We start from the raw sequence: 14636 nt of genomic DNA on the forward strand, positions 1-14636 counted from the left end.
GATGACTTTTATTACATGGAGGTATGTCCCTTGTATGCCAATTTTGCTGAGAGTTTTAATCATAAAGAGATGCTGGATTTTGTCAAATGCTTTTTCTGCAACTATTGAGATGATCATGTGACTTTTAACTCTGTTTATGTGGTGTATTACACTTATTGACTTGCATATATTAAACCATCTCTGCATCCCTGGTATGAAACTCACTTGATCATGACGGATTATCTTTTTGATATGTTGTTGGATTCAGTTAGCTGGTATTTTGTTAAGGATTTTAGCATTTATGTTCATCAGGGATATAAGTCTGTAGTTTTCTTTTTTGATCATGTCCTTTTCTGGTTTTGATACTAGCATGATGTTGGCTTCATAGAATGAATTAGGGAGGGTTCCCTCTTACTCTGTCTTCTGGAATAGTGTCAATAGGATTGGTACCAATTCTTTGAATGTCTGGTAGAATTCTGCTGTGAATCTGTCTGGTCTTGGACTTTTTTTGTTGGTAATTTTAAAATTACCATTTCAAAAGCTACTTGCTTTTGGTCTGTTCAGGGTAGGAGGGTTTTATTTTTACAGGAATTTATTCGTCTCTTCTAGGTTTTCTAGTTTATGTGTGTAAAGGTATTCATCGTAGCCTTAAATGATGTTTTATATTTCTGTGGTATCAGTTGTAATATCTCCCATTTTGTTTCTTATTGAGGTTATTTGTATTTTCTCTCTTCTTTTCTTTTTTTTTGAGATGGAGTCTCGCTCTGTTGCCCAGGCTGGAGTGCAGTGGCATGATCTCGGCTCACTGCAAGCTCTGCCTCCCAGGTTCAGGCCATTCTCCTGCCTCAGTCTCCCGAGTAGCTGGGACGACAGGTGCCCACCACCATGCCCGGCTAATTTTTTGTATTTTTAGTAGAGATGGGGTTTCACCATGTTAGCCAGGATGGTCTCAGTCTCCTGACCTCGCGATCCACCCCCAGGCCTCCCAAAGTACTGGGATTACAGGCCTGAGCCACCACACCTGGCCTATTTATGCTTTCAAAAAAACAGCTTTTTGTTTCATTTATCTTTTGTATTTTTTTGCTTCAGCTTCATTTAGTTTTGCTCTAATCATTTCCTTTCTTCTGTTGCATTTGGATTTGGTTTGTTCTTGTTTCTCTAGTTTCTTGAAGTGTGACCTTACAGTCTCAGTTTGTGCTCTTTCAGTCTTTTTGATGTAGGCGTTTAGGGCTATGAACTTTCCTCTTAGCACTACCTTTGCTGTATCCCAGAGGTTTTCATAGATTGGGTCATTATTGTCATTCAGTTAGATGAATTTTTAAATTTTCATCTTGGTTTCATTTTTGACCCAATGATCATTCAGAAGCAGGTTATTTAATTTCCATGTATTTGAATGGTTTTGAAGGGTTTTTTTTTGGAGTTGTTTTCTAGTTTTTTTTTTTTTTGGTTTTTTTTTGAGACGGAGTCTCACTGTGTTGCCCAGGCTGGAGTGCAGTGGCACGATCTTGGCTCACTGCAAGCTCCACCTCCTGAGTTCACGCCATTCTCCTGCCTCAGCCACCCGAGTAGCTGGGACTACAGGCACTCGCCACCATTCCCGGCTAATTTTTTTGTATTTTTTAGTAGAGATGCGGTTTCCCCATGTTAGCCAGGGTGGTCTCGATCTCCTGACCTCGTGATCCGCCCGCCTCGGCCTTCCAAAGTGCTGGGATTACAGGCGTGAGCCATTGCACCCGGCTGATTTCTAGTTTTATTCCACTGTAGTCTGAGAGAGTGTTTGATATAATTTCAGTATTGCTTCACTTATTGAGGCTTGTTTTATGGCCTGTCATATGGTCTATCTTGGAGAAAGTTTCACCTGCTGTTGAGTAGAATGTGTATTCTGCGGTTGTTGGATGGAATGTTCTGTATATATCTGTTAAGTCCATTTGTTTCAAGGTATAGTTTAAGTCCGTTGTTTCTTTGTTGATTTTCTGTCTTGATCTGTCTAGTTCTGTCAGTGGACTATTGAAGTTCCCCACTCTTACTGTGTTTATCACATTTTTTAGGTCTATTAGTAATTGTTTTATAAATTTGGAAGCTCCAATGTAAGGTGCATGAATGTTTAGGATTGTGATGTTTTTCTGTTGCACAAGGCCTTTTATTATTATTATTACTATTGTTATTTATTTATTTATTTTTTATTTTTATTTTTTTTTGAGATGGAGTCTCGCTCTGTTGCCCAGGCTGGAGTGCAGTGGCACGATCTCGGCTCACTGCAACCTCCGCCCCTTGGGTTCAAGCAGTTCTCCTCCTCAGCCTCCCGAGTAGCTGGGATTACAGGTGCCTGCCACCACACCCGGCTAATTTTTGTATTTTTAGTAGAGATGGAGTTTCTCCATTTTGGCCAGGCTGGTCTTGAACTCCTGACCTTGTGATCCACCCGCCTCAGCCTCCCAAAGTGCTGGGATTGAACCAGCCAAGGCCTTTTATTATTATATAATGTCCCTCTTTGTCTTTTTAAACAGCAGCTGCTTTAAAGTTTGTTTTGTCTGATAAAAGAATAGCTACTCCTGCTCACTTTTGGTGTCCATTTGCACAAAATGTTTTTTTCCACCCCTTTAATTTTATGTGAGTTCTTATGTGTTAAGTTAGTCTCTTGAAGGCATCAGATGGTTGGTTAATTCTTATCCATTCTGTATCTTTTAAGTGGCAGATTTAGGCCACTTACATTCAATGTTAGTATTTAGATGTGAGATACCATTTCATTTATCATGCCATTTGTTGCCTGTGTACCTTGGTTTTTGTTTTTTTGTTTTTGCTTTTTAAATTGTATTTTTGTTCTATAGGTCCTGTGAGATTTATGCTTTAAGGAGGTTCTGTTTTGGTGTATTTCCAAAATTTGTTTCAAGATTTGGAGCTCTTTTAGCAGTTCTTGTAGTAGTGGCTTGGTAATGATGAATTATCTCAGAATTTGTTTGTCTGAAAAAGACTACATCTTTCCTTCGTATGTGATGCTTAGTTTCACTGGATACAAAATTCTTGGCTGATAATTGTTTTGTTTGAGGAGGCTGAAGATAGGGCCCCAGTCCCTTCTAGCTTGTAGGATTTCTGCTGATAAATCTCCTGTTAATCTGATCGTTTTTACTTTATAGGTTACCTGGTGCTTTTGTCTCATAACTCTTAAGATGTTTTTCCTTGTCTTAATGTTAGATAACCTGATGACAATGTGCCTAGGTGATACTCTTTTTGTGAAAAATTTCTCAGGTGTTCTTTGTGCATCTTGTATTTGGATATCTAGGTCTCTAGTAAGGCTGAGGAAGCTTTTCTCGGTTATCAACCCAAATGTGTTTTCCAAACTTTTAGATTTCTCTTCTTTCTCACAAATGCCAATTATTCTTAGGTGTGGTCATTTAACATAATCCCAGACTTCTTGGAGGCTTTGTTCATATTTTCTTATTATTTTTTCTTTGTCTTTGTTGGATTGGGTTAATTTGAAGACCTTGTCTTTGAGCTCTGAATTTCTTCTATTCATTCATTTACACTTACAGTAAAGCTTGAGACTTTACTGTGTGTCCAGTGTTTCCTGAAGTTTTGATTGTTCTTTCTTTATGTTATCTATTTTCTTAAATATTTCTCCCTTTGTTTTGTGTATTATTCTTTGAATTTCCTTGCACTGGGCTTCGCCTTTCTCTGATGCCTTTCTTATTAGCCTAATAACTAACCTCCTGAATTCTTTTTCAGGTAAAACAGGGATTCCTTCTTGGTTTGGATTTATTGCTGGTTAGCTAGTGTGATAATTTGGGGGTGTTAAAGAGCCTTGTTTTGTCATTACCAGAGTTGGTTTTTTGGTTCCTTCTCAGTGGGGTAGGCTCTGTCAGAAGGAAGGTCTAGGGCCGAAGGCTGTTTTTCAGATTCTTTTGTTCCCTTGATTTGGTATTCTCCCCTTTTCCTATGGATGTGGCTTCCTGAGAGCTGAGCTGTATTGATTGTTATCTCTCTTCTAGGACTAGCCACCCAGCAAATCTACCAAGCTTTGGGCTGGAACTAAGGGTTGTCTGCCTGGAGTTCTGTGTTGTGAACTGTTTATGGGTTTCTCAGCTGTGGATACCAGCACCTGCTTTCAGTGGATGTGAAAGGCTGGGCGGGGGGTGAAATGGACTCTTCTAATGTTCTTAGCACTGGTGATTTAATGCTGTCTTATTGTGCTGATTGGCCTCCTTCTGGGAAGTGGTGCTTTCCAGAGAGCATCAGCTGTGGCAGTATAGAGAAGAACCCAGTGGGTGGGGCCTTACAACTTCTTAGAGTATATGCCCTTTGTGTTCAGATACGAGGGTAGGTAGGGAAGGACCATTGGGTAGGGGCAGGGCTAGGTGTGTCTGAACTCAGACTATCCTTGGGTGGGTCCTGCTTTGGTTGCTTTTGAGGATGGGGGTGAAGTTCCCAGGTCAATGGATTTATGTACCTAGGAGGATAATGGCTGCCGCTGCCAAGTCATGCAGGTTGTCAGGGAAGTCGGGAAAAGCTGGCAGTCACCTGCCTCACCCAACTTCTACACAATCCAAAGGGCTGGTCTCACTCCTATTGTGCCCCACCTAACAGCACCAAGACTGTTTTCAGGCAGTTAGCAAGCAGGGCTAAGAACTTGCCCCAGGCTACCCACCTCCTAGCTGTGAAAGAAAAGGGCATTAGTTCTTCCCCAGCCCTGTGGAGTCTGCAGGATGGATTTGATGGATTCTCGCCCTTTGCCGAGTTCTGGCCTGGAGGCTTCTCAGCTGGTTCAAATTGTCACAGAGTTCAGCTGGAGGTTTTCTTCTCCCTGTGATGTTTTTCTCGTGCCTGTGGCTGCCCTCCAAAAAGATCCTTGTGATGCCAGGAAGGAATGGCCTGCTTGGGGACCCAGTGAGCTCCTAGGGCCTTTTCTGCTGCTTCTTCCACCCCCATATTTCACTTGGCTCTCAATTGACTCACCTCCAGGTAAGGTCGGCATCTTCTCCCACAAACTAGACCTTCAGTTTCCCCAGGGGGGGTGCATGTTCAGAGGTGAAGGATCTCCCTTTTCCACTTCTGCAGTTTGGGCACTCACAGTATTTGGAGTGTCTCCTGAGTCCTGTAGGAGCAGTCTGCTTCATTCAGAGGATCTGTGGGTCATTTCAGATTTCCTGATTTATTCCTGCAGTTATTCTGAAGCTAAAATTTATGATGCAAGCCTCCATACACTGCTTTATTCACCTGAGTTGGAGCTGCAATCTAGTCCTGCCTCCCATCCACCGTGATGCCCCCAGATTTGTCGTCAAAGTCTTGGGATCAACTGATCAGCTCACCTTGGCTTCTTAAAGTCCTGGGATCACTTTTTTTTTTTTTTGAGACAGAGTTTTGCTGTTATTGCTCAGGCTGGAGTGCAGTGGCGCCATCTCGGCTCACCACAACCTCCGCCTCCCAGATTCAAGTGATTCTCCTGCCTCAGCCACCCCCGTAGCTGGGATTACAGGCATATGCCACCATGCCCGGCTAATTTTGTATTTTTAGTAGAGATGGAGATTCTCCATGTTAGTCAGGCTGGTCTCGAACTTCTGACCTCGGGTGATCCACCCTCCTCAGCCTCCCAAACTGCTGGGATTACAGGCGTGAGCCACTATGCCCAGTACCTTTTTAAATTAATTAGTTTAATTAATGTATTTTTTAAATGATTGCTTAAAGAAATAAAGTTATTATTATCAGTTTATTGTTATTGTTTTATGTGTTTCTTGTAGATATGTTTTCGTTTTCATTGTTCATTTTAGTGCTTTTTTTTGTTTGTTTATTTATTTATTTATTTTTTTGAGACAGAATCTTGCTCTTGTTGCCCAGGCTGGAGTGCAATGGCGTGATCTCGGCTCACTGCAACCTCCGTCTCCCGGGTTCAAGTGATTCTCCTGCCCTATCCTCCTGAGTAGCTGGAATTACAGGCACCTGCCACCACACTCAGTTAATTTTTGTACTTTTAGTAGAGAAGGGGTTTTGCCATGTTGGCCAGGATGGCCTCGAACTCCCGACCTCAGGTGATCCGCCCACCTTGGCCTCCCAAAATGCTGGGATTACAGGTGTGAGCCACCTTGCCCTGCCAATTTTTGTTTAAGTTTGTTGTGACATACTTTGATTATTTTAAAATTTTGTTTCACATACTTTCTGGAAATACAATGTAATTGTCTTGAAAAGTGGAGATTACATAAAACATCTTAAAGTTAAAACAATACATTTTAATTTCATAACAACTTCAATTTAATACAAAAACTAATATATTTTCCAGTTTTTTTTTATTGATGTTAAAAACTATATTTTTTTATTGGGTATCGACAGATTTATGCAGATTTATTTTTAGTTTCTCATGTTATATAGAATAACTTTAAAGGTATTGTGCTCCATCATTATGAGAGTAAAGAATTCTATGTGTGTGTGTATATTTACATTTAATAGCTTTATATTTATATATAGTTTTATGATGCTGTCCAGCATCATTTTTTTTTTTTTTTTTAAATAATGGACTCATTTTAGCATTTCTGTTTGTTTATATGCAGAGTCTTACTATGTTGCTCAGGCTGATCTTGAACTCCTGGTCTCAGGTTATCTTACTGCCTTGGCCTCCCTAAAGATGTGGGATTACAGGCGTAATCCACTTTGCCAGGCTACTATGTAGCCCTTCATGTAGAACTGTGCTAGTCATAATGAATCATAACACTCTCACCTTTTATTTTGAAAAGTCTTTATTTTTATCTGTTTTTAAAGTACACTAATCTTGAATCAAGTATTATTGGTTAGGAATTTTATTACTACATCAAAGTTTGGGAAGTTCTCAGCCTTTTTCGTCTACAAGTAACCTCTACATTACTTTTTTCCCTACATTCTTCTTCGAAGAGTTTTTTTAATGAATATATTGATGTACTTGATGGTGTCCAATAAGTTTTACATTTCATGTTTTAATTTTCTTTTGGAATTTTATGTTTTTGTGTTATATATTTTAGGATATGCCACCTCACATGAGTTAATTGTTTTGGTTTTTTAGTTTATATTATAATAGAGTATGCCAGTATTTAACTCTGTAAAATTTAAGACAGTGTGGAACAAAGTCAAATATGAATCAGCCATATGTCTACTACCAATATAACGATCTCTGTGTTTACCTGTATAAATATTTTCCCTGTTCTTTTTATGACTTGTATATTTCTGGTATAGGTTTGTTGTGAATGGTTATTTAATCTTGTCTAGGTGAGAAGTCATAGAAATTCTCCTAATTTCAACATCTATTTATTCATGAATCTATATTATTTTTGTGTGGGAGAAAAACTTTTCTATTTAAAGATAATTTACAAATGATCATAACTCTATCTCTTTTAGGTATTGTCTATTTTTACTTGTCAAAAACACATAACATTTACAATAGAATATTTTTAAATGTTTATCTTAGTCCTATTATATTGACATTGTTATGCAACATATTCCTAGAATGTTTTTATCTTGCAAAGCTAGATATCAATACCCATTAAAAAACTATGAATTTTACCCATTTCCTGGTACTTTTCAAACACCACTCTGTTTTCTCTAAGGGTGTATGTAACTGCTTCATATATCTCATACAATCTCTGTCTTTTTGTGATTGGCTCGTTTTATTTTACACAATGTCATCAAGCTTTATAGTTGTTAGAATATTTTCTGCTTTTTAAATACTGGGTGATATTTAAGTATTTTATATTTTAAATTATATCTACTGAGTAATTTGGTGACAAATTTGCACTGCTTTTACCTATTGGCTTTCAGTAACAATGCTGAAATAATTACAGGTATGCAGATGACCTATATGATCATATATGTGAAAGTTTATATATGTGCCACATTCTGTTCTACTAGTGTACATTTTTACCTTTGTACTCATACCAAATTGTTACAATTCTGTAGCTCTGTAATGTGTTTCAAAATCAGAAACTGTAATGCCTTCAAAATTGTTTATTTTATTGCAGATTTTTGGGTACTTTATTATCTCTTAAGACTTTATATACTTTGAGGGTTGCTGTTTCTGTTTCTTCAAAAATGCAGTGAGAAATTTGAACAACATTGCATTAAATCTGTAAATTACATTGAGCAGGATGGACATCTTCACAAGATTAATTATTTTAACATTTCAACAAGCATGTTCAAGAGTATTGTTTAATTTCTATGTATTTGTGATTTTTTCAGTTGTTTCTTCTTACAGTTCTATACTCATTTCATTTTGGTCATAGAAAGTAATCCATAAAAATTTAGTTTTAAATAATTTGTTAAGACTTCTTTTTTGGTTTACCAGGTTGTCTATCAAGGAGAATTTCGTATGAGGTATTGAGAAGGCTGTTTATCGTGATGTTGAGTGTTCTCTATGCCTCTGTTATAATTGTTTTATACTCCCTTCAAGTCCTCTGTTTCTTTACCAATATTTTGTCTTTTTAAAATCTTTATTACAGAAAGTGAAGCCTTTAAATATTCTACTATAGTTATATTGCTCTCTATGTGTTTCTTTCATTCTGACAGTATTTGCTTTATATATTTGGAAACTTAATGTGAGATACACACACACTGCTATATACAAATTTGTCATTGGTTCCCAGTAAATGAATCCATTATTGTTTAATATTCTTCTTTGTGAGCCAGGCGTGGTGGCTCGTTCCTAGAATCCCAGCACTTAGGGAGGCTGAGGTGGGTGGATCGCCTGAGGTCAGGAGTTTGAGACCAGCCTGGTCAACATAGTGAAACTTCGTCTCTACTAAAAATACAAAAAATTAGCTGGGTATGGTGGCAGGCGCCTGTAATCCCAGCTACTAGGGAGGCTGAGGCAGGAGAATCGCTTGAACGCAGAAGGCAGAGGTTGCAGTGAGCTGACATCTTGCCATTGCACTCCAGCCTAGGTAACAAGAGCGAAACTCCATCTCAAAAAAAAAAATTCTTCTTTGTCTCTTTGACTTCAAGTATATTTCATAAAACATGACAGTTTTTGACTTAAGATGTATTTTGTGTAATATTTTGACCTCTTCTTCTCTCATTTGATTAATATTTGCATGAAATGTGTACTTTTGTCTTGCCACTTTCAGTCTCTGTTTATCATTAGATCTATCCTGACCCTGGTAAAAAGGCATGTTGGATCTTGGTTTTTAAAATTCTTTTTTTTTTTTTTTTTGAGATGGAGTCTCGCTGTGTCGCCCAGGCTGGAGTGCAGTGGCGTGATCTCAGCTCACTGCAAGCTCCGCCTCCCGGGTTCATGCCATTCTCCTGCCTCATCCTCCCAAGTAGCTGGGACTACAGGCGCCCACTACCATGCCCAGCTAATTTTTTGTATTTTTAGTAGAGATAGCGTTTCACCGTGTTAGCCAGGATGGTCTCAGTCTTCTGACCTCGTGATCTGCCCGCCTCTGCCTCCCAAAGTACTGGGATTATAGGTGTGAGCCACCGCGCCCGGCCTTAAAGTTCTTTTAATAAAGCCCTTTAATGAAAGTATATCTCTTGATTGGAAAGTTAATTTTACATATATATATTTTACATATATATATATTTGGATAATTTTCTGAAAGAGAATGTTATTTTATTGTTTTATTTGATTCTTTTACTTTTGTCTCTGATTTTCTTTCTGTCATCCAACAAGACTTGATTTTTGTATTGAAATGCTTTCACTTCCTTCCTATTTTCTTTTGTATATCTATAGAGATATACAAAATACTTTCTTTGTGGTACCTTGGGGATTACATAAAACCTCTGAAGGATACAATAATACATTATAATCTGGTAGAAAAATTAACTTCCCTTGCATATAAAAGTTCTATTTCATTACATCTGCCCTGAACTTTGTTATTAATGTTGCTAATTATTTCTTTTTATGTTGTATATTTATTAATAGACATTTATAATACTTTCTATGATTTTATCTTTCAAATTTTAAAGAATAGTTAACGTTTTCTGCACCATTATAATAATGTTAAGGAATTCTATTTGTGTATGTGCGTATCTTTTTCATAAAGTTATCTATTTTTATATAAAATGTGTTGTTTTCTGTCATGTTGTTTTCAGTGGAAGAAACTGCTTTCAGCATCTTTTATATGTAGGGAATTTGCAGTGCCAATATACTTTTTCAGAATTTGGTTATTTTGGAAGTTTTTGTTTTTTTCCATTTTGTAGGACAGATTTGCTGATGGTATTATTCTCATTTGATATCTATTTTTTTCATGACTTTGACTATATCACTCACTTCTTTTCTTGCCTGCAAAATTTTCTTGACAAATTCACTGGTTATTTAAAAAGACTATGCTTGTAAATGACATATTTTTATACTGCAACTCACAAGATTCTCTTCTTGTCTGTGACTTTTGAAATTGTGTTTGTATATGTGTTTGTTATAAATATCATTGTGTGTATCCTAATTTGTCGAGCTTCTTCATTTGTACATAACTTTTTTTTTTTTACCTTTAGGATTTTTTAGTTATTTTTGTATTTTGCTTATGTAGTTTGTGTAATTTTATAAATTTGATTTGTAAAATATATTCATCTGAGTCTAGGAAGTGGCGTAATTTGTTATTTTTATGTCTTTCAGTTATATATTCTCATTTCACTGAAGACCTTTGGCCAGAGCGCAGCATAAAAGATTCTTTTCAAAAAGTAATACTGAGAGGATACGGAAAATGTGGACATGAGAATTTACAATTAAGAATAAGCTGTAAAAGTGTGGATGAGTCTAAGGTGTTCAAAGAAGGTTATAATGAACTTAACCAATGTTTGACAACTACCCAGAGCAAAATATTTCAATGTGATAAATACGTGAAAGTGTTTCGTAAATTTTCAAATTCAAACAGTCATAAGAAAAGAAATACTGGAAAGAAGTTTTTCAAATGTAAAGAATGTGGCAAATCATTTTGCATGCTTTCACATCTAACACAACATATAAGAATTCACACTAGAGAGAATTCCTACAAATGTGAGGAATGTGGCAAAGTTCTTAACTGGTTCTCAGAGCTTATTAAACATAAGAGAATTCATATGGGAGAGAAACCCTACAAATGTGAGGAATGTGGCAAAGCCTTTAACCAATCCTCAACCCTTATTAAACATAAGAAAATTCATATTGAAGAGAAACCCTTCAAATGTGAAGAATGTGGCAAAGCCTTTAGTTTATTCTCAATCCTTAGTAAACATAAGATAATTCATACTGGAGACAAACCTTACAAATGTGATGAATGTCACAAAGCCTTTAACTGGTTTGCAACCCTTACTAACCATAAGAGAATTCATACTGGAGAGAAACCCTTCAAATGTGAAGAATGTGGCAAAGATTTTAACCAGTTTTCAAACCTTACTAAACATAAGAAAATTCATACTGGAGAGAAACCTTACAAATGTGAAGAATGTGGCAAAGCTTTTAACCAGTTTGCAAACCTTACTAGACATAAGAAAATTCATACTGGAGAGAAATCCTACAAATGTGAAGAATGCGGCAAAGCTTTTATACAGTCCTCAAACCTTGCTGAACATATGAGAATTCATACTGGAGAGAAACCCTACAAATGTGAAGAATGTGGCAAAGCTTTTAATGGGTGTTCCAGCCTTACTCGACATAAGAGAATTCATACTAGAGAGAATACCTACAAATGTGAAGAATGTGGCAAAGGCTTTACTTTATTTTCAACACTTACTAACCATAAGGTGATTCATACTGGAGAGAAATCCTACAAATGTGATGAATGTGGCAATGTTTTTAACTGGCCTGCAACTCTTGCTAATCATAAGAGAATTCATGCTAGAGAGAAACCCTACAAATGTGAAGAATGTGGCAAAGCTTTTAACCGGTCCTCACACCTTACTAGACATAAGAAAATTCATACTGGTGAGAAACTCTACAAACCTGAAAGATGTGACAATAATTTTGACAACACCTAAAACTTTCCTAAACATTAAAGACAGCATCCTGTTGAGAAACCCTAAAAATATGAAGAATTTGGCAAAGCCTTCCAATGATTGTTACACTTGCTTGTAGGTAAGATAATTTATACTGGAGAAAACTTTATAAGTGTAAAGAATGTGACAAAACTTAACCAATACTCACATCTTATTGCACAGGAAAGCATTTTTACTTGAGAAAGATTGTACAAGTATAAAGAATGTGAAAAAGTCATTGATATCTTTTCACATCTTACTCAACACCAGAGAGTTTATACTTATTAAAAGCATTACAAATGCAATTACTGTCAAAAGAAATTTCAGAAAATATAACACTTTAAAGTGAAGAAGCATGTTTATTTTGAAGACAAACATAACAAATATAAGGAGCGTAGGAGGGTTGTAGTACCTTTACTTGTATTACAAATCTTATTGTATGCATTTTGTACTAGAGAAAAACGCTGAAGCAGTTGCTCAAACTTTGTTCAACATCAGGGAATTTATATTGGAGAAAAATCCTGCAAATGTAATGAATTTGGAAAAACATTTTTTTTCAAAAACTACGGCGTAGAAAACACGAGTTTATATTGAAATGTGTTTTTGCAGATGCAGTAGGTATGAAAAATATTTAATCCAAAATTGAGTCTATGTAAATATTAAAGAATTTACAGTAGAAATAACTAAGGCACTGACACTTTAGACATTACACTAAAACAGAGTGTTGAGTATAAAAAAATCTATAAGTTGTTAGATTATTTGTAAATAACTTTAAAAGGAGCAGAAGATTCTTTGGAGAGTTATAATTGCATTGAAAGTATACTTTTTTTCTTGAAAAAATTATAGCTTATTTGAAAAGTAAATAATGATGAAATTCAACTCTCAAATTACTTTATCTTCATTCCTATTGTATTCACGTGTGAAAGCGTGTGATAAATTTTTGCTGTGTCAGATATAGGAGAGATTCTTTTTTATTAGATGGGCATTATTTATGGTTTTTTCTGTGGAAGAGTATGGGCATTAAAATGTAAGGTTTATGATGAAAATCTAAGTGGAGAGGCCCTTGTTAGTTTACTTTTCATACTGAGTGATGCATGAGGTAGGTGTTCAGAGTAATATTCTGCATCATAGAGAAAAGCATTTTTAATTTTACTTTAAATTAAATGTAATTAAATTACTAGTGAATCATTTTACTAATTGTACTTTTATGCTATAAATGCAGTACATTTGAAAATTTTTAGATTATGTATAAGCTTAATTTTGTAATTAAACATTTCTTTAACATGTTAAGACTATTGTGCATTCAATGAAGCGTTATTATGCCATTAACTTTAACCTTTTTCACTTTACTCAAGGAGGGAGGTAAAAGAGAGTAACAATATGTTATTTGGTCATGAGATGTTAATCTTTCTGTGCCTGGCTTATTTCAACTAATATGCTGTCTTCCAGGTTAATTGATGTGATCAAAAATAATAAAATTTTCTTTTAGATTCCACATAACAAAAGCAAGAGTAAGCCAAAAGAACAAATCTGGAGGCATCACATTACCTGACTTTAAACTATACTATAAAGCTTTAGTCATCGAAACAGCATGGTGCTGGTATACAAATAGGCACATAGACTATAAACGTGTGTGCAAGTATCTTTTTTCATATGCCTTTTTTTCCTCTGGATAGATACCCAATAGTGGGATTGCTAGATCAAACGATAGATTATCTTTTAGTTCTTTAAAAAAATCTCCACACTATTTTTCAGAATGGTGCTAATTTACATTCACACCAGAAGTGTAAAATTGTTCCCTTTGCACCACATCCCCACCAACACCTCTTATATATTTTTTATTTTTTAATTATGGCCATTCTTGCAGGAGTGAGGTGGTATCATATTGTGATTTTAATTTGCATTACTCTGATAATTAGAGATGTTGAGCATGTTTCCATATGTTTCTTGGCCATTCGTGTATCTTCTTTTGAGAATTGTCTATTCATATCCTTAGCCTACTTTTAAATGAGATTGTTTTTATTTCTTGCTGGATTGTATGAGTTTTTTTATAGATTCTGGATCTTAGTCCTTTGACAGATGTATAGATTGCGAAGATTTTATCTCACTCTGTGGGTTGTCTGTTAACTCTGCTGATTATTTTTGCTCTGCAGAAGCTTTTTAGTTTAATTAAGCCCCATCTGTTTATATTTGTTTTTGTTGCATTTGCTTTGGGGTTCTTATTCATGAAGTCTTTGCCTAAGCAAATGTCTAGAAACGTTTTTCCAATGTTATCTTCTAGAATTTTTACTGTTTTAGGTCTTAGATTTATGTCTTATATCTATCTTGAGTTTATTTTTGTATAAGTTATGAGATGAGTTTCCAGTTTTATTCTTCTACATGTGGCTTGCTAAACATCCTTCCATTATTTGTTGAATAGGGTTTCCTTTCCCCACTTTATGTTTTTGTTTGCTTTGTCAAAAATCTGTTGGCTGTATTTGGTTTTATTCCTGGGTTCTCTATTCTGTTCCATTGGTCTATATGCCTATTTTTATATCAGTACCATGCTGTTTTTGTGACTATGGCTTTATAGTATAAAGTTATGTAAACTTTAGGATTGTCTTTTCTCATTCTGTGAAGAATGATGTTGGTATTTTGATGGGAACTACATTGAATTTCTAGATTGCTTTTGGCAATGTAGTCATTTTCACAATAGTGATTCTACCAATCCATGAGTATGGGATGTGTTTCCATTCGTTTGTGTCGTCTGTGATTTC

General features: G+C 35.8%; 1 protein-coding gene across 7 annotated transcripts in view; it reads left to right on the forward strand.

Annotated features, from left to right (window-relative positions):
• LOC116478801 (zinc finger protein 680) overlaps window positions 1-14636 on the forward strand; it is a 71013-nt gene that overhangs the window by 31150 nt on the left and 25227 nt on the right. For 3 of the 7 annotated variants that reach the window (XM_032757729.2, XM_032757737.2, XM_058444526.1), the window contains one exon: window positions 10544-14051. In XM_032757729.2, coding sequence (XP_032613620.1) covers window positions 10544-11883 — 1340 coding nt within the window. In that variant the 3' untranslated portion in view covers window positions 11884-14051. Of the gene's footprint in view, window positions 1-6515; window positions 8381-10543; window positions 14052-14636 lie in introns of those variants that run through there. The other 4 variants (XR_009214983.1, XR_009214981.1, XM_032757745.2 and 1 more) reach the window with 3 other exon arrangements.

Source organism: Hylobates moloch, unplaced genomic scaffold (assembly GCF_009828535.3).
Source record: "Hylobates moloch isolate HMO894 unplaced genomic scaffold, HMol_V3 SCAFFOLD_1, whole genome shotgun sequence".
In the NCBI taxonomy this organism is placed as follows: Eukaryota; Metazoa; Chordata; class Mammalia; order Primates; family Hylobatidae; genus Hylobates; species Hylobates moloch.